This window comes from Apteryx mantelli, chromosome 15 (genome assembly GCF_036417845.1).
Source record: "Apteryx mantelli isolate bAptMan1 chromosome 15, bAptMan1.hap1, whole genome shotgun sequence".
In the NCBI taxonomy this organism is placed as follows: Eukaryota; Metazoa; Chordata; class Aves; order Apterygiformes; family Apterygidae; genus Apteryx; species Apteryx mantelli.
The window spans coordinates 22415369-22440244 of NC_089992.1; the positions used below are offsets into that span (position 1 = coordinate 22415369).

General features: G+C 43.9%; 1 protein-coding gene across 1 annotated transcript in view; it reads left to right on the forward strand.

Moving 5' to 3' along the window:
• Positions 1–24876, forward strand: part of PSTPIP1 (proline-serine-threonine phosphatase interacting protein 1) — a 60773-nt gene that overhangs the window by 3325 nt on the left and 32572 nt on the right. The window contains exons 2-3 of the mRNA XM_013957080.2: positions 16797–16897; positions 21036–21110. Of these exons, the coding sequence (XP_013812534.2) occupies positions 16797–16897; positions 21036–21110 (176 nt within the window). The remainder of the gene's footprint in view (positions 1–16796; positions 16898–21035; positions 21111–24876) is intronic.

A 24876-nucleotide genomic window follows, 5' to 3' on the forward strand; every position in this document is an offset into this window, starting at 1 on the left:
GGAAGACTTTCGGAGGAGGCATTTGGTTTTCGGGCAGGATCCAAAGTGTTCTGAGTTCAGTGGGAGCAAATCTATTCCCTTTGGTAGCTTTGAATGAAACGCGAGTGGCCAAGTCAATTCTGAAAATGTGTTATGGGCTCCTAGTGCAGTTATGATTAAAAAAAAAAAAAAAAAGCTGCGCAGTGTGAAGTGCTTTTTCTTCCTCATCTGTGGAACAAGCACAGGACTTGTGGATTTTGATAGCTCAAATTTAAAAGCACTAGTGAGCTGGAGATATGGGCCAGCAAATAGGACACAGGCCTTGAACCTGAGATAGGAAGATTTAGCTCCTTGTCCTGCTGTGGACTTCTCTTCTGACTTGGGTCAAGCTGCATTCCTTACCTCTAAAACAGCAGCATCCTATCTCCTCGAGCACTCTAAGGAAAACTAGACCAGATTATCGTCAGATACTATAGTAGTGGGAGCTATGTAAGTTCCTAAGATAAATAGCCTGTTATAAACAAAGATGCTTTCTTAATCTCTCTTATTTTGACTTTAGAATATGTTCCATGACAGGTTCAACACAAAACCTACTTCACTGGTGAATCTTTCAACTGTTACTGTAGCTTTTTCACACAATAGTATCTTAAACATGTCCCAAAGGATGTAATTAGTTTTATGAAAATTTTCCCTTCTAATGAGACTGTAACCTGTGATACAAAAGCACAGAAATGATCATAAAAGATCCATAAAAAGTTATAGTAAAACTATTTTTTATGACTTACTATGCAATATACCAAAGAAATACAATAATATCAATGTTTTACTTAAAAAAGGAAGTCCTTTTTATGCTAGGAGCCACCCTGCTTTCATGTAGAGGCTGTATTAAGTTAAGAACCCCAGATACGGCTGTTGTTTTGAACCAGGTGGGTCGGGAGGAAGTGGCCTGGCAGGTCTGTCGGCAGGGAGGGACCAGGTGCCTGGCTAGGGCTCCTTCCCAGCCTCCGTTTCGGAGGTGGGGCTGAGCCCTGTAAGGCAAGGACATCGTTCCTGAACATTTTTGTGCTGGCATTTAAGCTTTGCAAGCGGTTCGCCATGACCTTCTACTGGAATTGGATTCTACCAGTTGTAACTGTGTTTACTGACATGTGGCAAATTAGAATAAATAATCTCATTGTACGCTGGCGTACAGGCAGGCCAGACTGTCGATGTGTACTGCGTCCTTCTGGACTGGAGAAAGTGCAACTGGGGGCCGATCAGTGGCTGTGCAGACAGTGGCCCTGCTTACGTCCAGAGGATGCCATTGCTGGTAGGTGTGCGTGGAAATGGAGAAGCAAGTGGGGACTGACTCTGACAAGCAGAGCTGGCTGTCCAGCTGAAGCCTGTTTGTTGTGAGGTCAACTTCATCTCCACGGATTATACTGCTCTGCTCATCTTTTACGTGGAATTTCTTCCTACGTTCCCCCGTAATAGGAAATAGCTGATCTAGGAAGGAAGCTTTGCTCACTGGGACGGTGAGGAGCACCCTGCGAAGGGGGTTGCAGTTCAGAACAGTCACTGAAACCACGAGAAATCACGAGAAGGAAACTTGATTAGTTGTTGTGGCTATGGAAATACTGGTGCTTTCAGGAATCACTTCTGAGCAGAACACAACAGAACAGTTAAAATGAAACTCAAGTGAACTAACACTCGCAAAACAGCTATTAATAGTGAGACAAACACAGCAACGGCTACGTCAACCTTCCGTATCCCTAAAACACCACCTAGGAGGGTGTGCCAGGGCCTGAAGTGCAGCACATCTGGGGTGGTTCACAGAATCACAGAGTAGCCGAGGTTGGAAGGTACCTCTGGGATCGCCTGGTCCAACCCTGCTCAAGCTGGATCAGCTAAAGCAAATTGCCCAGGACCCTGTTCAATTGGCTTTTGAATATCTCCAAGGATTGAGACTCCACAACCTCTCTGGGAACCTGTTTCAGTGTTTGACCATCCTTACAGTTAAAAAGTTTTTTCTTATGTTTAAACCGAGCTTCTTGGATTTCAATCTGTGCCCATTGCCTCTCGTCCTGTCACTGGATACCACTGAGAAGAGTCCAACTCCATCTCCAGCTCTCTCAGCCTCTCCTTGTAGGAGAGGTTCTCCAGGGTGAATCTCAGATTCTCCTTGTGAATCTCATTTCGACATTTTTTCTCCCAGGATTGGGTGATTCATTGGCCTTCCCTTTTCTCCCTGGAGCCTTGCACGACGGAGTGGAGCAGAGCAGCGCAGCACCAGCCCTCTTTTGTCAAAGTCTGCAATCGCTAACCAGGGGCACGAACCTTTCGTTGCTCTGCAGGCACAGCGGAACACTCTGAATTTCAATCCAGTTAAATTTACTGCATATTTGTATGGAAGGCAAAATAGGCTGCTTTGTAAACAGACTTTTTATTTTGTTCTTCAGCTCCTTTGAGCTCAAAAACACCTTGTTCTGACTTTACTTTCATGCCACAATGCAGCAAGGTATTTTCTGGCTGCCAGATGGCACGTAAAACACTTGTTTCATCCCCTGTTTTATCTAGTTTTTGTAATAAAATATTTCTCAGCAGCTGCAGTTCAGTAATACATAAAGTTCAGGGTGTTATACAGACAGAATTTCAGGATTCGAGTCTGGGATGAGGTGAGGGCCGGGGTGCAAGGCTCTGCACTGGAATCAGTGTAGCTTAGGGTGTCAAGAAAAATGAATGTTGAAAACATACATCCAGATCCCAACATCTTTTCAGTTCCCCAAAGAATTTCTCCTTTACTAAAAAAGGAGTTCAGTACTTCTTCAATGTAGTGGAAAGAGGTCACTGAACAAGATTGAGGAATTGAAAAGTTCCATAGTTGTTGGTAAAGCACTCTTGGTGTAACTTCATTTTTACTTCAAACGAAAGATCAGTGGTTACTGATAAGCTATAAGCCTTGAGAATTAAAAACTGAGCAGCAAAGGGGTCAGGCTGATTTAGAGACACTAGCTCCTGTTTTTCCACTTAAAGACGAGAATAAATTAAAACCAACAAACAAACAAACTTTCTTCCTTTTAAATAACAGCTTTTCAAACCAAGATGCTGTCCAAGCCTAATTAATTTCTAAAAAAGAAGAAAAAAGAAAAACAAAGGATGGGGGAAAAGGCAAGAAGGAATGGGTAGATGAAAGCTGATGGAGGAAGAGGCAGAATGAGAGGCTTAGTGTCCTGAAGTCACGTTGCCCCACCTCGCTCCCCACTCCTTCGTCACTGACGGAAGCCACCATAGCAGTTTGTGTCATAAACATATTTTTCTTCTTCTCTAAGGTGTTTTTTCACCTTACTGAGCATGTCAGGGGGTCCTTGCAAATCAGGCAGTGGGCTGAGTGCTCTGTTATGCTCAATTTAAGAAAAAGGGACAAAAAAGCTGAGGCCCTGCTCTCCCACCAGCCTTAACCAGGGTTATTCAAAGTGTCATCGGTTGCAGTGGCAGCAACACTGAGTTGCATCGTTTCCTCCTGTGTGCAAGAGCTGCTGTAATTACTGGGGAAGCCTGGTTGGAGGGAGGAAGAGCCCCCGTGGCTGCTGCTCGTGGGAGGGAAAGCCCGGGAGCGTCGGGAAGAAGGGATGCCCCGCGACGAGCAGCCCCGGGCCCTCTTCAGCCTGGGGCACGTGCAAAGGGAAGAGCTGGCGCGAGTGAGCCGCCGTGGGCACAGCCAGCTAGGATCTGCATTTCTGACAAAACGTTTTGCGGAAAAAAGGCCTCAGACAAGGCAGCGGGCTGGTGTGCGGTGCTCTGCAGGAAGGGGGGCTCTTTGCTTGCACCGGGAGCTGGAGCTGGTGCTCCCTACCGGCTGCCCTCCCGCTGGCTGGCGCTCCGGCAGGAGCCCTCCCTGCCGCGGCGGGTATTTACTCATACGCAAGTAAAACAGCTAGAGAAGAGAGAGGTTAAAATGAAGTTCATCCCCACATAGACAGCAGAGGGTGGTTAGGGTGCCAGCTCGGGCAGCGGGATGTCCCAGTCAGAGCTGCCTGATCCACAGCGAGTTTTATCTTTAGAGCAGTGTGAATGTCTTGTTCTGCCTTTTTTTTTTTTCTCCTTTTTTTGGTCAAGAGGTGAAGTATGGACATTTTAAACATTAAAAAAAAGTTGCAGGGCATGAAATCTATTTCTTGCCCTGCTCTCGTAGTGATAGCAGTTCATTTCGGTTGAGAGAAGCTTACGAGAAAACAAAACACACCTAAGGCAGATAGTGCTGAGGCTTTTTGGTGAGTGAAACCCGAATTTCCTTCTTGCTGGTTAAAACACCAGGCAATTCTGAGTGAACGGACACCCTGGGCGGGCCTCACCGGAGGGCTGAGGCAACAGTTTTAAGAGCTTAAATGGTATGAAAGTAGATGTGGTTAGGTTGGTGCAATCTCTTAGTGTGCATCTGCCTACCTAAGCCAGGCCCATTTTCTGTATCCTAGGAGCTCACAGCAGAGTGGGGGTACATGCAGCGAAATATCTCACTGATTGAGAAATTCCCATCAAGACAGAATTAATTCATTTCATATTATTTTTGTATAAGGCAGGAAAGAAATTTATGGAGACAGTGTGCTTGCTTTCACAGAGAAATATCTTCCAGAAGCAAGTGTAACACAGATACAGTTGTCCCATCTGGACAAACTACTAGAATTTACTTAAATGAACCCCCTTTTGGAGCTTCTGAAAGTCTAAAGTTGATTTTCTTCTGTCAGATTGCACAACCCCTCCACCCCGAGTTTGTGATACACCATCCTAACGGAGAGCAAGTTGCAGTATATTGAGTAACAGGATATGTTGAAAATGATTGTTTAGGTGATCCAGATCTCTTGTAAAATGTCAGTGGCAATATCTAGTTATCCAAATAAACCTCCCTAAGAAATGAATTAAACCTTTAATTTATTCCCCCTACACAGCAAGACTCTGGGAAGATCTGCCGATGCTCTGTCCTTCCCCTGCGCCGGGGAAGGCCACCAGCAGGACGGCTGGCTCCTCTCACGAGGGAACCGGGGAAAGTGGGCGAAGCAGCATGTTGTATCCAGTGGCTTTTTCAGGACCAACAAGAAACTTTTGTAGGTTTTCTAAGACAGGGAAGAGAAAGGCAGACAGGTTTGGTACTGAATTAATGACCAGCTAAGCAGGTCTGGTTCCAGCAGCTCTATATGGCCCTTAAACTATGGTCCGTGGTGCTGAACCAGCTGGGGTTGTTCCATGTTGCCCTCTCCTTCCCACCCTTGCGGTGGTTTGGGCCTGAGCCCACAGCGCAGCAGCAAGAAAGAAGCTCTCTCATAAAGCAGAAGAGACCTGCAAGCAAATAAGCTAAAGAGGAATAGAAACAAAAATGTAAAAGTGATTTTAAAAGTCTTATAAACTCTGCCATTGTTTTGTATAAAACAGAAGTATCCTCTACTTTTAAAATTCTGTTTCTCTTTATTTTGCTTTCAGTTTCTCTCCTGTAGCTAATATCATTCAGTAAGAGACTCGAGAAACATCTGATCTCACCGTGGACATGTTTGTCTATCTGACTCGGGAAGGCACCATGGCAAACAGCACGGTGCTTCAGCCTCTATAGACTATAAAGGAAAGGTGTCAATGCTCTCAGCAGGCCCCTCTGTTCCCCCGCTTTATGGACTAAGCTGATGCCTAAAGGGATGCCACCACTTCAAATATGCGCTATAGTCCCTTCAAGCTCTGATTTAAAACTAGTGAGGGATTTTGTTTCTTGTTCCCCTTCTCATTATCCCCATCATAAAGCTATTCCAGAAGTCTTTTACACCAGAATTTCCTGAATGGATTCATAACATTTTTGTCCCACTTTTTCTGTGATGCACATCTGGCTGTTGGCCTCTTTGTCCTGTTGCTAGCACAGGAAAAATGTCAGGGGTCTGGACTGCTGGGTAATAGGAGCACGTCGTGCCCTGAAGGCGGTAGGGAACATCCGGAGACCCCCTGAGACCTGCAGGAACTTCAGGTCAAGGCTAGAATCAGTGGAAGCGGAAATGGGCAAATAAAAGCATAATCCGAACCTGCCAGAATACATGCAGCTCAAGAGAGGGTGCATTAGGTTTTCCCTGGCTGCTTTGCAATACAACACATTTGGAATAAAACAAGAAATGACAGTATCACAAAATAAAAACTGATGCACTTCTTTGCTGGTGCTCTTTGTGGACGATTCACAAATTTAGGCATTACAAGAGATGGGCAGGTGGGCAACTGAAAGGAAGTGATATGATGGCGTGTCTCTGAGGCTCTGTTTCCGCCTTCCAAAAGCTCCTTCCACGTAACATTTGGAAGAAGCTGAAAGTTCAGAAATCACTCTGTTATGTTCTCCACTCCTCCAGTAAAAACTGGGAGGACTGACTGCATGATTAATGATGTTATGAGATGTAAAACCACTCCTATCCAAAGAGAAGCAAAGCAAAGCAAAGCAAAACAAAAAACTAAAAAACTTGCAATCTTTACAAAAAGAACAAATATTAATCTATGGTTTTTCTTCTCTGGGAAACTTTGTGCATTCTCAGACTGTTATTCAAAGTATTAAGAGAGGAGGCTAAAATGAAGGTAATGAGCTCGAGCCGAGTCCTTATTACACAATGGAATCGAGACTTCCCAAGTCTGTTCCCAGTTTGCCATCAGTTTCCCAGCCAACAAACCACCTGCAAAGGTCGAGGAGGCTCTTGTGCAGCCGTCACTTTGTAGCTATGCAAATAATAGGGTAATCAAAATTTGAAAAAGCCAGACTACATACTATGACTATAAGAATGCCTCACACATAAGACATTAGTAGCCCAGGATGCAAGTGAGGAGGGGGAAGACAAAGGAAGCTGAGCAGTCAATTCCTCTTGTCAGCAGAAGTCTAAAACAACCATTTCCTTCTCCGAGCAAACCTGCAATGTCCCCGAGAGTGAAACGCCACTGGGAAACTAGAAGTTTGCTCAATGCTGCCAATTTTGCAATGCTGCCATGAAGTTTGTGAAATATCAACTTAAATTTGTTTCTGGAAATCTTAGCTCCTGCAGATTTGGAGTTTGATGAGAATCTCTGCTTTCATCTTAAGTTCGCTAGCCTAGTTAGTTATATAGAGAAGTGCAAAACTGTAATCTAGCAACTCAGCAATTGGAACACTGCAAATCCAATGCTTTTTCCATCTAATTTTTGAAGGCCTCATTCAAGATTTGCATCTGTGCTATGTCTGGCAACATCGTTTGCTCCCCATGAAAAGTACTGCGTCATAGATTTAGGTAACACAGACTGTAGCATAATTGCAACCTAAGCCTCATGTTAAAAATGCCCAACTCAACTTCTGAAATTATCGCAACAAAGTCTCAAGATCGTCACCTACATCCTTAGGAAACACCTATGATTCTGAGGTGCAAAGACTGAATTTCCAAGAAATGAAAGTATTTGCAACGTTAGTATACCCAGCTCCAGCCCACCTACTGCTCCTTGCTCTTTTCTGCTTATGTGAAAAAAATATTTACTTTTAAACAAAGCATTGTTTTTTAAATCTGCATAAAAGCTGCAGTGACTTCAGCCTTGGAAAGCATGAACAGCCATCTCGTTTCAGTCAATTCCAACTAGTTCTAGCCAGTAGGAGAAAGGAGCTCTCATACTGTAAAGCAGCCTGCAGCATCGACATATGTTTTCACACTCCCTAACTGGTTTGTCACCATATGAAAATTTGCACAAAAGGGCTTGCAGCACACCAAGCATGGCTCGGAGGAGACGCCTTTGGCTGCAGGCTCCTGCGGCAATGCGCTAACTGCCCCCATTTACGTGTGCTCACCTCTTAATTCGGTTGCACAGCTCAGTTTCAGCTGCTAACCCTTTGCAGGACAGCAGGCAGAGGGGCAGACCGAGGACCCGGGTTTCCCTTTGGCAAAGAGGCTCTTTGCCGTCTCGCACGAGGCTGGCGTGGAGCAGACCCAGGGCCGCAGCTCGTGTAGATGGAGGCAATGACCGACGGCTTCTTGTTGCGCCAGGGCAAGCTGAGGCCTAGGCGTCCTTCCTCAGCATCACCTTGCATGCCGGTGCTACAGCGGGGGCTTGAACAGTGACTTAGACACCATCTTTTCTTACTAAACTTGCTTTATCCATCAGATACACAGCTCAAGTGGTGCTTCATGCTACCCCGTTTTATATCACAAGTAGGATGGTCTTAGAGTGGCTCAGAAAAGGAGCAGCACATTTCCTAAGCCACCGACACATGGCATGTTATCGTGTGAATAAATCCCTAGAAATGCTAGGAAATTTTAAAGTATCCCACAAAAACACACAAAACAAGTGATTCACTTTACAGTGAAAGACCATGACATGATAGAAAATACCCAGCCCACTCGAATATACTTTGAGATTATAAAGCTTGTCTGACTTAGCTATTAAGTCTGTCTGCTGCTCACCTACAGTATATACCCAGTCCTTGATAGAGCACTTGAGGAGGAGAGGAGCAGAAAAAGAGATCAAAGTCTAGAAACACTCTTTTGAAGCAGTGCCATTACACAGTAATATAATAGAGCGATACAATTCACTGATATAACTCAGCAAGAGCAACTCTCTTTCAATCTGTTCAATCTATCCCTGCGATATCATGCATGATACAACTGTGAACAGCATGGATTTCCCTCTGACAAAAGACAAAGATATTGGCAGAATGATGCTTGTTCAAAACTCGCTGTCGCCAGTTCTCTCCAAACGTCTTTCTTACAGCCAACAATTATTTCATTTATAAGCCTGTAAAAATGAATCTTGTGGTTTTGCTGTACTAAAATGGTCAAGATTTGAATCGTCAACTAAACCAGATAAACTATGATGCAAACAAGAGATGGAGTTAAAAAATTCCTAAGGTATTCAAAACAGATTCAGTTTCAGAATTTTTCTTTTCTTTTTTTTTTTTAAATCTGTATGAACACTTTATTGATATGATTTAGCAACATTTTTCATTTTCAGTCTAAAACCCATCTTGGTAATACTTCTGATAAAAGCCTTGGGAAAACTCCAGTAAGAACAAAGAATAGCAATGCCCTTGTAGAGGCAATTATTTTCAAACTAAAGACAATTATTTTTTAATAATATTTGCAGATAATAAATTTGAAGTAATTCCTAAATGAAGGACAATTAGGCTAAGAGAAAATCTGATGTCTATGCTGTAACTGTCAGTGTTAGTGCTGTTACTGGCAGCAGTCAGACCCTCCCCTAGAAACACAAACCAGCTCCAAGCAGATTTCGGTATCATCTTTATCGCCACAATCGCTCAGCACCATCCTGCTATGCATCAAGCAGTGCAACAGGTGCCTGCTGTGTAGTTCTTTCTTTTGCAGCCCTTCTTTCCAGTTACTTTCCAGTAAGGGTAGAGCTGCTGCCCTGTCGCATCGTGGGGGTTACTCTCCCTGCATGCCACCTGGGACGTAGGCCCTTGCAAAAAGCAAGTGAGCAGAGACGCGCGGATGGAGGAGGCGAAGAGGCTGCTCTTGCTGACAGCCGGAGCTGCAGCTCCTCTGAGCAGTGCAGCAAACTGGGCTGAAAGTAGAGCGTCATTCACCAAACAGGGGACACGTCTTCAGCTGGAAAGCACTTCCCTGGGGGAGACGTGAAGGTGCTGGTAAGCCAGCGTATCTTGCGGGAGCAGGTACAGGTGTGAATTGTGGTACGTAAGCTAACTCTAGCAAAGTTCTGGGTTGGCATGCCAGGTCACTGGGACAGCTCTAGAAACGCTCCGACGAAACCAGAGCAGCCCACAATCCCTGCAGCACAACCAGAAAGACTTGATCGACTCACATCACTTTCTGAATAGTGGTAGTCAGATGAGCAAGTCTTCCAGTTTAGCTAGTGCTTTGCACATGAGCCTGGATATTTTTGCTTCAGTTCAACTTATTCTAACAGCCATGTACCAAAACCATGTTTTAATTACCAATAAAGTATTTTAGTCTTTCCTACTCCGTATTACTGCAATAATACCCTTCAAAATTTCAAAACACAGACACTTGCTCTTCAAAAAGTCATGATGCAGTCACCTTCTAAGCACCCAGCAGCGTAAGGCACAGAGAATAGACGCACTGTAAGGCTAATTCTCAGTTAGCTAAAAACACAAGAATTAGCACAAGGTTCATCAGCTTTAGGCCACCAGGACGTAAGAAAACCTATGTTACCTCTCAGCTGTCTTCATACTGAACTTTCTAACCTGCGGGCAGGGAACTGACACCATCAAGCTTCCCACTCGCAGCCTTCTTCACATAATCAAAACCCTCCGAGCTTCTCTCTAACAAGTCCATATATCATTGCACACCTCAGAGCCCCTCTTGAATAATCTTTCACACAATTAACTCCTGAGGTTTACCTGTGTGATTGCCTATTCAGATGGAAAACCACAGTTGCAAGGCACCTTTCTCCTTTGGTACTAATGTGCAGGAGCAGCATCTTTAAGCTGCAGGGAAAAAAGAAATGGAAAGAAGAAAGTATATCCCAGCGTGCTATCGACACCTCTGCTTGCAGCCTTCCATGCCTCCTTTCACATCCCGAGGAAAGGCTATTCTGGTTAAACTACAGTATAAAATTTGTGCTTTTCAGTCTCATGCTCCCTTTTCCATTTCTCTCATCTCTGGAGGGAACAGTGTTGCTCATTACCTTGGAGGGAAGCAACTTTTGCAAACGCAGACAGGAGAGGAAATAAGTGCTGCCTCTCCGTTAGCTGTGATCCTCCCTATGAGGAGAAAAATGCTAGGCTCTAGTGCCTAGACCAAAGTGTATACAAAGTCCTAACGGAAAAAAACCAGAACAGTACAAATCTGCCTGTAACACTGAAATCCTTTTGTCATGCACTTTTGTTATTAGTGATTACAGGTCTGTTGGACAACACAGATTAACTAATCCTTTTTATTAAAATTACAATGAGTAAATCCTCTTTCATATTCATGCATGTTTTGACTAAGTGGAATCACTTTCTTGGCAACGAGACAAATTACTGACAGCAATTCAAATCACTCTCTTCCAGGCCAGTATTAAGATTTTGTTACAAACAATATTTTACACATTTAATTAATTTATTTATTATCTAATTAAAGCATTTTCAGTTTTCTAAAAAAAAATTAAGTAACTGAATTAATTCATCATTTTAACACAAGGAAATATCTAACCATCCCACAGAAGCAATGATCTCTATAATTTTCAATTAAGAAACCAAATTATCATTCAAGTGTATATGTTCCATTGCTTGTGCCATTATGAGACTAATAATTGGAAGCAGGAACTCTAATGTAGTGATGTAAGCGGATCTCCTAGATACTTCATTGACAAGAAAGTTGATTAATTTAATTTTATACTGCATATTAAAGGATTAGTTAATACTGAGCACCTGGACAATTTAGAGTGATTTTATGAATGAATGATTTTCTGACATCAGTATTTTGTCATCCTAACTAATTGTTTATCTTCAGCATCAGGTTGACTATTTACAGGCTCTGCTCTTCATTTCCAGCTCAGGAACTTCAGAGATCTGAAAAGCAGGGTGGGGACTATAAACTCTCTCAACCCCCACAAAAACTTGGGAACCCTGTGAAAACCAGGCCAGGCCTTCTTTGGCTGTATTCTGTACATACAAGCTTTAGAAAGTAACTTCACAACCAATGCATTTCAAGCAAAGAAGGCTGCAGAGCGCACGGTCCCGTCCCCCTGCTTCTGCTTGACGCAGGCTGAGGAGCCACAGAGGAGCCTGTTGTCTATGGTCTGCTCCTCTGACCACTTACTAGTTCCCGTAATCATCACAAAGTCCCAGCTGAGAGGTGCCCAAGCACTAGCTATGCGGTGCGACTTTAGCAGGCTTTGCAAAAACATTTGAAGCAAATGCTAATTTTAAAAGAAAACGGAAAATGGAAAAATAGAATAAAAGCAAGACAGCCTGTTAAAGCTGGGTAGTTGGTTAACCCGAAACCATCTTGCTGCCTGCCTTAAGAGCTCTGACAAAGAAAACGTAGAGTCTATTGGGAGGCTACATTGGAAATCCTTAAGAAACTAGATAACAATCACAAAACAGGACTCTGAATAGACAAAGCAGGAGACCAAGAACTATAACGTAGGTAAGGAATTTGTTCTGGGGCAGATGCTGATGGCTTGTGCTAAAATGGATATCCCTGAACCGGGGGAAGGGTCCTCAAGAGTTGATCTCAGGATTGGTTTTATTCAGTATATCCACTGGAGATATTGGTATAAGATGTTAATGATATGCTGACCATATTTGTTGTTGAGACAAACATAAAGAATGAAATATTGTACAGGAGGTATCTCATAACCTTAAAGCCTGGGGTAAGACATAGCAGATAAAATCAGTTTTTTAAAGTGCAAAACCAGGATAAGGGGCCAGTAGCAGAAAAGTCTGATACACTCTGGGATCTCATTAGGTAAAATAGCAGAGGAGGAGAAAAATCCAGGTATATCAATAGATCATAGAACAATTAGGTGCCACTGGTATGCTTTGACGATGGAAGAAAGCATATATGATCCTCTGATCTATCAAAAAGGTATTTCCTAGAGAGAAGACATTAATGCCACAGTACAAAGCATCAGTTAGACTTTACTAGTAGTGTATCACCCATGTTCAGAAGAGATTATTTCAGCCTCGAACAGGTAATATAGGAACATACAAGAATCATACAAGAATCAAAGGAACGAAGAAACAATATCACAGGAAAGGGCAAAAGAGATTCATTTGTTGAGGTTCAACAACAGGTTGAGTGAGGGTGCATTTATAAAACAAATTATAGAAGAAAAAGAGATTTTGAAATGAAGGGGCAATGGCTGTGCAAGAAAAGGAAAACCTAAATGAATGATGGCTATATTGTGGTTGGAAATTAAGAAGAAACATTTTGGGGTGTGAGACCACAGCAGCTTAAACTTGCCTAAACCCAAGCTGCCACCTGGCCGTTTCCTCTCCCTCCTTGCTCTAACGTTCGACATGCTCGTGGCACACACTCATTAGCTTTCAGCCAGATCAGCTCCCTGCACCAGCTCCCTGGGGGCTGAGGCAGCCCTGGTTTAGAGTTATTTCAGTTGTTGTGGCTTCTTCAGGAACACATAGCGAGGACAATAAAGCAAGTTTTGGGATGGAGCCCTAATAAATGAAGAAAGGGATTAAATAGATGCTTGCAGTGGCAAGAGAATTGATTTGACACCGGAGTTCCTTCATTTAGCAGAGACCTGCATTTAGCTGGGGCCAAATCCCTCTGCAAAGGCCAGCTACCGGGACAGAAATCAACTGGCTCCAGCAGGCAGGAACTGATGCATCAATCAGAGCAGATTCTAGCTCATTCATCTGTGGCTGCGCTAGCTCCGTTTTTAACATGTTCAGATCATATTTTTGTTAACAGGCGACAAACAGGAAACAGATCTGTTGAGTAAGGCACTGGCTGCTTTGTTTTTTGCATGCATATGCACACACAAGCACAGAGAATGAATGATGAAAACGCTGCTTCCACATCCTGCCTGGTAGAAAGTCTGCGATCTAGGAATGTGCAAATGCTATTAGGGATTTTGCATTTATACAGATATCTTTCTATTTGCATTAAAGGGTTTGCAGAACTCCAACAAGAATGCTAGGCCACAGCGCGCGACTCTGACTACCCACGTCAGCGTAGCTTGAAAGGATCCTTTGATTCAGACTGTGACATTACTGGTTAGATGTGCTGCAAAAAATCATTCTCTTCCTGGTCACCAAGGCAGAGGGAACAGTGACGTGGTTTTAAAATGGCATTGCTTCTTCCCCTTCCGCTTTAATAAACTAGAACAAAGGGTCCAAACGGCTGCATCGGGTCCGGTAGGTAGTTTGGTCAGGCCCCTAGAAGGGCTGCTGGTGAGCAGGCTGATCCGGGGGGTACTGCTGCGTTTCTGCGCGTGGGTTTTTGGTTGGTGATAACGAGTAGGTGTTATATTCTCTGTTCAGGGAATTTAATAAGTGATTCCCAGATGTAAGGAATTTGCCATCATTTCATTACAGCAAGTGCTCCAGTTTAAAAGCAGGGGGAGAGGGGGAAGATACTGAGTGAATTTTAGCACTTACTACAGAAAGAGATATGTTGAACAGAAAGAGCAGAGTAACTTTACAGTCTGGTTATCACTCTCTGTTACTCGTGGCAGTATGCCTGGCTGCTGGGGTCATACAAACCCATATGATATTTTCGCTTTCCTTTGGGCAGCATTTCTGTGACAAGGAAGCTGTGCACAGAGCTATGGGATGTAGCTAATTGCATCTGGTAAATACAATCAAAATTTTGGGTCTGGAGCATCTGACCAGAGTGGGTTCTGCCAGGCAGAGGGAGGGATTAATGAGAGGCTTTTACAGCTGCAGTGCCTGCTGCCATTGGGATGTCCTCAAATAAAAAGAGAAAAAAAGAAAAAGGGAAGAGGGGGAAGTGACAATCTGTTGCCAGAGTACTATCAAAAACCTTTCCTACTTTCCTCCATGAGTGCCCAAATCTTGCTTTTTCTCATTTATTTCACAGCAGGATCCCTCCTTGGGATCTGTGTGTAACTTGCCCTCAGAAACATTAGGAAAATTCATTGTTTTTTAAGATCCTGTTTGTTCAGGGGTGATTATATGGATCAGACGAGCATATGTAATCCTATCGGTTTCCTGGGGTTGCGACAGCGATAACACTGGATCCATTGTGGTCTCTCTGCATCATCTTTTATCTGCCCTGTGGTTTTGCCTGTCTCTGCAGTACAGACACTTTGCTGGCGGAGGCATTTGTCTACGTCTCATGCTAACCATTATCCTACTGTCTTTCCTGTCATCCCACTGCTCTTGATAAGAGTATCCATTAGGGAGGAAGGAATTGGTGCCATCAGGAAACTATAGTACTGGAAACATTACCCTAACCTACAGGTTTGCAAAGATTGACTGCAGAAATTTATCTTAGTGCTTGAGGAAGCAAAGAAAGGCTCTCGGGTGTAGAGAGCTGTATTCCCCTGGCGCACGGGGTCCTGAATGAGCAGCACCGCAGCGACTGCCCCCTGCCCCCAGCCACAGCCATTCGTGCCTCGCGCTCGCCCCTGTTCCTCTCCCATCAGGAGAGATCGGGAAGCAAGATGCAGAAAAGTCAAGCATCCAAAAGGCTGCTTGCCAGAGGATCCTTCCCGAGTCCCCGGCCTTAACAAAGAGACTCTTCTCCACAGCCATGGTGGAAAGCAACAGGCTAATGCATTCGCGATGGTGGATAGATTGCATACACTGCATTCAGTTTGTATATGAGCACTTGTGTTACAAACTTCCTAGGGGAAGGAACATATTCATTCTCTTTATGGTTACACAGTCCGTGATTTTACCATAATGCTACAACATAACACTCAGATAACATTCAGCACTATGTTTTCAAAATCATTATTACTATATACTGGTAACCTGAGGTTCTCAAAGTTAAATTGGCTTGTCCGGACCCCACTGGGAATTAGTGGAAAGACTGGCAGTGGAACACAGAAATCCTCTCTCCTGCCCCCCACTCAGAGCATATCACAACTTTATTGCCCTCCCTTTCTGGGCTCCTAGCATTTCCTCACTTCAGCAGCACTGAATTCTTTGTGACTCTGGTTCACCATTGCTGCAGTGCAAATCCAGAAGTTGGCAAAAGGATGAAAAAAGTGCAAGGCTGATAGTCTAGGGACCAATTAATTGTTTTTCTTTCCATTACTCAGATTACTCATATATTTTGGTCTGAGATGCATGAGCATGCTCTGTTGGATCATGTGGGAAGGGTTAAGCCTGGTGCAGGGAGTTGTGTGATGGGGAGGAAACTGCAGTCTTAGACCCCAGCAGAGGAACATGCTCCTGAGCAGCAGAGAGCACAGAGCCCTGGTAGGACATGAGCCTTGGCTTCAGGGCAGCAAACGCCATCCAGCTCCAAGACATGCCCTGTCAGGTGGGGCAATCTGTAAATCTAAGATCACCTTGGCTGGCTCCATCTGTCACACGGGGTCATGGAGCAGGACAGAGTGCAGTGCTGCACTGGAGAAATACCCAAGGCATGGGCAGCTCTGATTACTGAATGCAAAAGCAAGGGAAGCAAGAATCATTGGCACGTATTCTTGGAAACAGAGACTTCCAGTTTCCTACAGATCTAATGTTCACGTTCTTAAGCTCTCTGCATGCTTATGTTCCGCCTTTTTTAATCCTGTCATGTTGAATTTACACCGGACTGATTCAGACAGTGAAGAGAGTCTTTACAGGCACAGCAGTCCCAAAGTAAGACATAACAGCATGTCAGAACTCAGCTCTGTCTGATGGCAATGCCATCCCTGCGCTGTGAATCCTTCCGTTAAAACATCCCACCACCGACAGGGTAGCCCAAGCACCACCGCTTGTATTGACACTGATATGAGCACAAGTTTTCTACACTTTTCCACTCACACCTAGACAGCAGGTTACTGCCTTACCAAGAGTCCTGCGGCAGCGAGTTGACTCCGACCATTCTTTCTAGAAAACAGATGGGAAGAGGAGCTGTTGCCCCCAAGAGTCACTCTACACCTCTCTGCAGTGCATGAGTCCTCAGTAAAGGTAGCTTGTGCTGCTCTTCCCACAGCAGAATCTGAGATCCATTTCACTTTCTCATTATTAAGAAAGCAATCTGACTTAAACAAAAATTAGCCAGATTTTCACTTTGGAGAAACTTCACCCTTATCTCCTGCTCCGGCTGCCACTGCCCTGGGCAAATATAAAGGTCCATTTTGATTTTTCAGAAAGTTATATTGCTCCATATGACTGACAGTAAGTGTCTGCAAAACTTGCAAACTATGTTCACAAATCAGCTCACTGTTTATCTTTCCATTTTCAGTGCAAGGAGTTCACTTTTCACACTGGCTATGAGGTGCTTGTACAACGACTGTTGGATGGAAGGAAGATGTGCAAAGATGTGGAGGATTTGCTCAAGCAGAGGTAAGAAAACGAGAGTGAAAAAAGCGTGAAAAGCCTCCATTTTCTCTCCTGCTTTGCACCTGGAAAGGAGTAGTAGGCTGCTTCTGAATTTCGTAGTGATACTTGTTTACATAGAAAAGTCTGAGTGATTTGAGTCCTAAACTGGTCACAGCTGTGCAGACATCATGTAGTTCAATGAATCAATGAGATTCATTCTCTGCCCCTGTACTTATGGCTATTTAGACAAATCCAAATATAGAGTAATTTCTGAAAATGAAACAAAATAAATGAGAACTTTATGCTAGTTGCATCATATGCAGGAGAAGGAAGAAGGCAAATGACGGAAGTGAGCAGTGGGAGGAATTATCAGGTCACCAATTTTCTTGGAATATTATTTCTTTGAAAATATTAATGCAGCTTTTCTCCCTTAGGATAATCCCTAGCCTTTTGACATGATTTGTGAAGGTAAATAACAAATAGAAACTTCAGAGATTTAGGGAAAGAGGAAAGGGTGAAACCGTCAGACATGCAGAGCTCCATTAAGGCAGTTATCAGTCCATAATTACATGGTAACACATACATCCACAACAAGAAGCATTACTGAGCTTCTGCTGCTACAGAAAACAAATGATTTGCACGTTTTTCTTTTTCTTTAAACATGCTGTTGCCACATGCAGTGTTTCAGTTTCCTGCAACTACTGAAAACACATTATTTTTCAAGTACAGACAAAACCATGTAAGATGCTATCAAAAGCCTTTCCCAGACACCCAAGATAGTCCACGTCATTTGCCCACCTTATCTGGTTCTATTTTCATATCCTCTTTGAATAATAATTTTGTACTTTATCTCCATCCCTTACATGCTTCTTGGGGCCCCCTCAGCAACATCTAGGGACAGCCAACACTCTCCTGGGTGAGACAATACATATTACACAGCTGCCCTGACTTCTTTGCCATTCGTTTTTGTACTTCAGACTTAGAAAAAAACCCTGAAATTTAGTTCTGATTTTAAATGGCTGGGTTAACAGTTTCGGCATGCAGCATGAGGGACACGCTTATGTAAGACCACACAGTACGGACTATATGTATACCACAGGCAATCCTAGAGTGGTTCATCTCAGAATCATCTCTTTATGCCTATTGCTCTGCCTTCCTTGATCACAGCCTGTGCTTTAGTCCCACGCAGTGCCCATCTAGTCTCCTGGGTTTATGCCGGTTTTCTGAAGGCTTGCTTTCAAGTACTGGGACTTTCACAGGGGTGTGAGCTATCAAACTGAAAATTCATTAAGTCACAGAAGTGTGAAATCTCTCATCAAAATATGAAGCTATTTGAATTGCTTTTCTTGACCACCACTGGGAGCATATTTTATTGCCACATGTCACGCAGTCCTGAAGTCACGTCAGTCTGATGGTATCTTCGCCTCTTCTGTTTAAAATAGCTCCTTTGTGACTCATAACTTACAGAGATCACAATTAAACTGCAGGTTTCAGACAGGCTGTGTGCTACAGCTTGCATCTGATGCTATATAGGTCTATGGTTTTTGTCAAAACATATTAGAGGAGTTTCTGCAAGCTGCAGGATAAGGTTCTTCCTGCCTGGTGGTAGAGGCAGAAAGGGCTTTTCACAAAGATGAAAAAGTACACCTATAGCCATTTTGCAGATAAGAAGGCTGAAAGAACAATTTTTTCCGTGAACTTTTGCATCCCCCCAAAACATTCCAGTGAATGTGCACATGTGCACGTGTCTGTGTGTGTGCATGCGTCTTGAGAAGAAAGAGGAGAAAAGATAGCAGCCACAGAGTTGCAGAGAGAAGGTATCATTTCCACTTTATTTCTGGAAGTGGCTTCTTTCATCTTGTCCTTGTGTCATTCATGGCAAAAGCATGGGATGAATCGCTGTTCTTAGAGGCTGCCTGTGTCACTGGTTTGATGCCAGAATTTCAGCAAGGACTCCTGTAGCAGCTGCCCTGAGTTTGGAAACCAGCTGCCCTGGTTGCACTAACACTTAATGAGTTTTCCACTCAGGTCAATTACTGTTGCCCACAAATACCCCAGCCTGGTACAGAGGAGGGCTTAAGAGCTCGGGGAATGAGAAAGAGGTCATCTTCTGGAACGAAAGCCATATTCAAAACCCAAAATATTTTCCAGTTCTGAACTGCTGCAGGGAAACTTGGAAGCTGTGTGCAAGAGTATCTGAAAGTGAGAAAGGCAGCACCAAGGTCTGAAAAGATGGTGTCAGCCCCCTGCCATACCCCTCGGACCCTGGGCTAGTCCAGTTCCAGGAGGATTTGACCTGAGGGTTTTTGCAGGAGCTGGGATTTACTCAAGAGCTGGCTATGCCCTTTTTTCTTGATATACCACGTACAAAGCAAGCAAAGTGGGACCGTGGCACAGGAGTTATTCTTATGGCTGTATATCCACCAGTGCCAAAGTCTCTGTTGCAGAAGTTATTAAAGTCAGATGAAAACAAATCTAATCTACTTCTGCAGCTTTGTGTGTCTCTTGAGCATATTTCCACTTTGATGAAATTTCGTTCATCTAATGTGGAAATGAAGCGATACCTCTATGTGGTCCTGTCACCATATTTTGCACCAAATACTCTTCCGTCTAGGAGGAATCCCAAATCAGTGACAGACGAACAACTGCCATACGCGCGCAGCCCCACTAAAACGCAGCTATTTCTAGTGCAGGATGACAGCAATTAACTAGCTGCACATGCAGCGTTAGACACACGGGAGACATGGACAGAGGCCAAGAGCAGCCTCCGCTCCTGGCACGGGAATATCGCACGACTGGCAGCGTTATTCCACCCAGCCTGCTGGGTTCCCTTGGATGGAGCAGAAGTCCCCAGGTTGAGTCTGCCTCAGACGTCAGTCCCCAGAAGATGGTTGCAAGCGTGTGGAATTTCACCAGGACCACTGGCACGGCTGGCTGCCGAGCAGGGTGCTCGCAGCCCTTGTACGCGGAGGAATAGCCAACAAGCAGGCAGATGGGCTTTAACAGCCAGCCAGCCAAACAGCTGCAGTGGGGCAGGCCCCGCAAGTCCAGCCCTGAGTAAAGCCCTTGAACTCAGTAAATTGCAATTATAAAGCAGTGTGGCAAGTAGGAAGACAGAACTATGGATAAATCAGCAGGACTGTGTGGCCTAGTATCTGCTTTGAAATTCCTTTTTTGAACAAATAACATGTTTCTCCAAGGTGCCAAGTCTCAGGCTCAAGAGCATTTGAAATGCTTTGAAACCACTGCTGAAAACTGGACTAACCCTAAATACCCCCCCCCCCGCCCAGTTCCTAACACAAAGGTGTCTGTCTATTTATTATTGGCCATTGAATAGATTTCAACAGCCATACAAAGGCAGAAAACTCTGCTCTGCCCCTGGCCTTGCACTCAGGAGAAAGGAAATAACATATTTAGTGCGAATACATTTTTCTAAGCAGATATTTAAAAAATTTCTTCCAGAGCTCACAGAGGGGAAGACGACAAAAGAAGAAACCATTGTTTTTCTTTATTAACCCTAGAAACAGAATTAATCTCCTGAGTCTCTAGTTACAGTTCCCCATTAGGTGAGGCATCACATCATATCGTCCCCTCCATAAAATTGTCACAGCTTCACCTTATAACTAGCATGGTTACTTCCCCCTCTGCTTCCGCTGCAGCTGCTCAAGTACCACCTCATGTCTCTAATGGTTAAAAATTTTCCTCTTATTTCCAGCTTCCATTTATTCATAGCTTCCTTTCAAAGGGATCCTTTGGATCCTGCTGTTCACTTACCTTCCAGCCTTCATTTTGGTAGGTCAAGTCAGCCATATTCTTTCGGGTTTCTTCTGCAAAACAGACTCTCCATTTTCCTGAGCATCTGCACAACAGTTCTCTATCACCTCTTCTAGCTGAATTCAACTTTTGGGGGATTGAATTTTACATGGCATCCCACAGTTTCATCAAGGTCATGGAGATGGGCATTCATTTTCCCTCAACTCTTCTGGAAATATTTCACCCAAAACATTTTAGAAGTCCTAATAGCACTAGAATTAGGGGAGGTAGAGAAAGTAAATAAATTCTATTTCTTATGTTTTATACCTCAGAAGCAATTACAGTGAGATTTTTGTAAACATGATTCTAGTACTACTAGGAGAAACTGAGTAACTTTTTCTTTTAACAGAGCACAGGCAGAAGAGAGATATGGGAAAGAGCTGATTCAGATTGCTCGAAAAGCAGGAGGACAAACAGAAATCAAGTAAGGACTTCTTTTATTATTAGTGCAAATGAAAGCATTTTGGAAGCAATATCAGACACTTGGGTTTTCCCAAGGAATGGGGTCTTAAGCTGCACAATTAATGGTGAGTTACACAGCGTTTCACAATATTCAGGAAAAGTGGGGAAACACCATGGTCGATCAAAACAGAACTTGTGAAACCTCTGGGAATTGCTGCTAGGTCTTTACTGACCAAATTTTTAATTTCAGGATTACTAACAGTGTTTAATATTTGCTTCCAAAAGCAAACTGAGCGATGGGAAAGAAGGAGAAGGAAGAGGGTGGGAAAAGTTTGGGATAGTGGCTTGGCAATTCTGGGAAGGTTGGTAAACACTAAGAGATTGTGACAGGGCAAACTCAAAGTGTAAAGACACCCAGTATTAGCTCTGCAGCAGGAAAAGGGCTTAGCTTAGAAACACAAACTTTAACCTCCTTTGAAGAGACTTTACTCAAGACAGGTCAATGAAACTACTGAAATACCCTAAAATGACATCTATTTTTCTCTGTCTCCTGTACTATTATCTTAGGTCATATATAAATTGTGTTGGAAGGGCAAGATATATGTTGGCATGGAATTTAACTTAATAAACACTGCTGATAAACTGCTGCTATTATTGATCTTAGTAGCAATAATGAGATATTTTGCCATTACTGTAGCAAGTAATAATAGAGTAATAAGGCGGAAGAGGATGAAGATTTGGGGTCATAGGTCTGAAAGAGACCTCAATCTAAACAAAACAGCTCTATCAATCTCCAGGGCCCACTAATCCCATCCATCCCATACCTCATTTCTTAATTGCAGTCTCCTTTTTAGGCCAATTTATCACTCTCTCTCAGCACGAGCATGGTTTCCTGTTCATATTTTATTGGAAAACTTGACCCCAAACCCTTGCATCTTCAAGACATGCAAGGTCCAGTCAATCACCCGTAGGGCAGGCTATCGTTTCTGCGGCACATCCAGGCCAAGAGGGAAACTGTTGCACTAACCCGAGGGCTAAGCCGGCAGTGCTAAGTGGCGCTGAGGCTCACTCCAGAGCACATGCAAGCCTTTTTCTTCCCTAGCTGCCCCGTCTCTGCCTTACCCTTGAACAGTGCAGCAAGGTATAACAAGGAAAAGCAGTCACTGGTATCTCAATTCACAGAGTTAAACAGAGTAAAGGAAGGAGAAGAAAAATGATTTCAAAACTAAAATAGTAGATTAAGGATGGATGGCTTCTTCTCAAGCCAAATGCCAGATTAGCATTTCAGGATTAACAAAAGGCTCCATCTAAATTTCTTTACTGTCAGTGTGGGGCAGGCAGGGTAGATGTGTTCAGAAACAGACAGTTTTGGCTGCTCTTCTGTGACTTAGTTGATAATTCATGGGTCTGACTTTTCCTAAGGGATTATCATAGCCTGATCTAGAGGCAGAGCCAAGTCCCAGAGTTGCGATATGGATCCAAGTTCCTCTGAAGTTGGGGGAAGTTTGGAGCCAGGCCCAGCTCTGCTTTGATCCAGCAATTACATAGCTTGGCATTAGCGAGAACACATTGAATATACCAACGCAGCAAACCGCAGAGCTGATTTACTGTGTTTCCATAAACCCACACCTGGTCTGGGTAGTGACCAGCTTCGCGCTGATATTTTTATCAGAGCAAATACCTCTATCTATTTGGAGCAGAAGGAGAGAGAGCACACTTTACTTTTGTTGTCCAGCACCTCTCTGGTTGTTTAAGGAGTTACGCAGATGGACAGTGAAGGACATTTGTCCAGAGTACACAGCTTTAAATTGGAGAAAACTGGTCTCTATTCAGGGCTTGAAACAACTCATGAAAATGAAATATTTGGTTTTAATGCCTTAAATGTTTTGACATGGTGTGAAGTTTCTGATTGTTTATACGACTACACTGATGACAGCAGTTCTGCTCCCAGGATCAGGCTCACAGAGAGTGGAGGGAGAGAGCCGACATGCTACTGAGTCAGAAATGCTTCTAGAAGGACGATGCTGCAACGAATGCATGCATTATTCCAAGTCTTTCCTCTTTATAAGAGTCCTCTTTGTCATATAGCACACTGTATTGCAAATGCTTGACAGGTTGAACCGGGATGGTCACGTCATTGAATGAGTCTTTGGGTTGCAGTATTTATGAAACAAAGTTTAACTATGGAGTCGGGCAGGTATTTGTGTCTGACACTTGCATTTGACAATCACCAGGACAAAAAGTATCTTCCACTTTTTTTTCCAGAACATTTTCCAGAACTTCCTGTGCCATGTTATAGATTGCAGAGGAAATTATTAATTTCAAATCTCTCAGTCATTTTCTTGCTAATGCAAAATTATCCCCTAGTCTTAAATCCAGTCACCTTTTTAATATCTTGGGTACTAGGGCTTTCTGTCACCTCTGGAAATTATTTCACAACCCAGTAGTTCTCAATATCAGGAAGATACCTGAAATGGCTTAAAAAAAAAAAAAAATCCATAAGCAATAACCACCCATAACCTTCCAGTGTCAGAAAATACCCAGAAGATCCTAAGAGAAAGATGTGCAAGGCCAATTAATTCTGTTTAGCATATTATAAACAAATTCTGAAACAAGGAATTGGCTGCAACCCCCCCTTATCGCTCCACCAGGTCAAGGTGAGGCTCTGCGGTGGTTACGGAAAGTGGAGCAGGAAAGCGGCAGCATTTCGAGGGCCCGCAGAGCGAGGCGCAGTCCCTGCGTAGCTGGCCTATTTGCAAAGCATCAGCAGCAAAGTCACGCTGCAGCGGCACGGCAGCCGAGGGAACCTGCCGCGCAGGCGAGGCTGCGTCTGCCTCAATGGAGGCGGCCGGCACAACTGCTTCATGCAGTGAGCAGGCCAGCAGGGCTTTACTTGCTTCTGTCCTCTCAGTACCAGTGTAAACAGCTTTTTTCAACTTCAGAAACGTTATTGGAGAAATGCTATTGGAGATTTAGAAAGCAGAGACAAAAACCTTTCTATCACTTCCTGTGCTTGGGGGAGAAGAGGGTCTGCTCAAAGGAGAAACGAGGCAGCAGGGAGGAGATCCTGCCCAGGTATTTATTTCTGCCCTGCCAGGACTGGCAAGAAGCATTCAAGGAGAATAAGCACCACAAGCAATGGGGAGAAGGCCCCCCATAAACTGCTTGTCTTCTCATCAGCTATCCTGCCAGGCTGAGGTTAACAGCCAGAGAGCAGGAAAAAGAGGTGGTCAGCTGAGGGAACTCGGGAAGGACTAAACCTATGGGAGGCACTTTGGATCCTTGAGTGGGAATCGGGCAGATGTGCAAGTACTGGCTTATTGGTACTCCAAGCTCTCCCCACCGCAAGTCATGTCAACCCCAAGGCAACCTCTTTCAGAATTTCTGGCAAATTAAAATGTTTAGAATTGCTTTAAGGCATTTTCACTTACTCGTCCCAAAATAAATGTATTCCCACAGCGCAGAATAGTTTTTACAGGAGAGGATATTTCTGTGTAGCTCCTGCTCAGGCTCTCTTGAAAATGTTCTGCTCAGTATAACAGTGAAATAGTGAAATGTTTCTGGTCCCTGCTCCAAGTCAGGCAGAGAAGGGATGAGAACCAGAGTCTTCCACATGCAGGTGGGCGCCCTAACTAGTACAGTGTGCTGCCCCAGGTAATTGCCATTACCATGGCTCATTCCTCACGTGGAGAACGGTTCACCCCAAAGCCTCCCCAAATTTGAAAGCTTTCCATTTTGAATCAGAGAAAAGAATGATTTGAACATTTTTCAGGCTCTTCCCTTCTCCC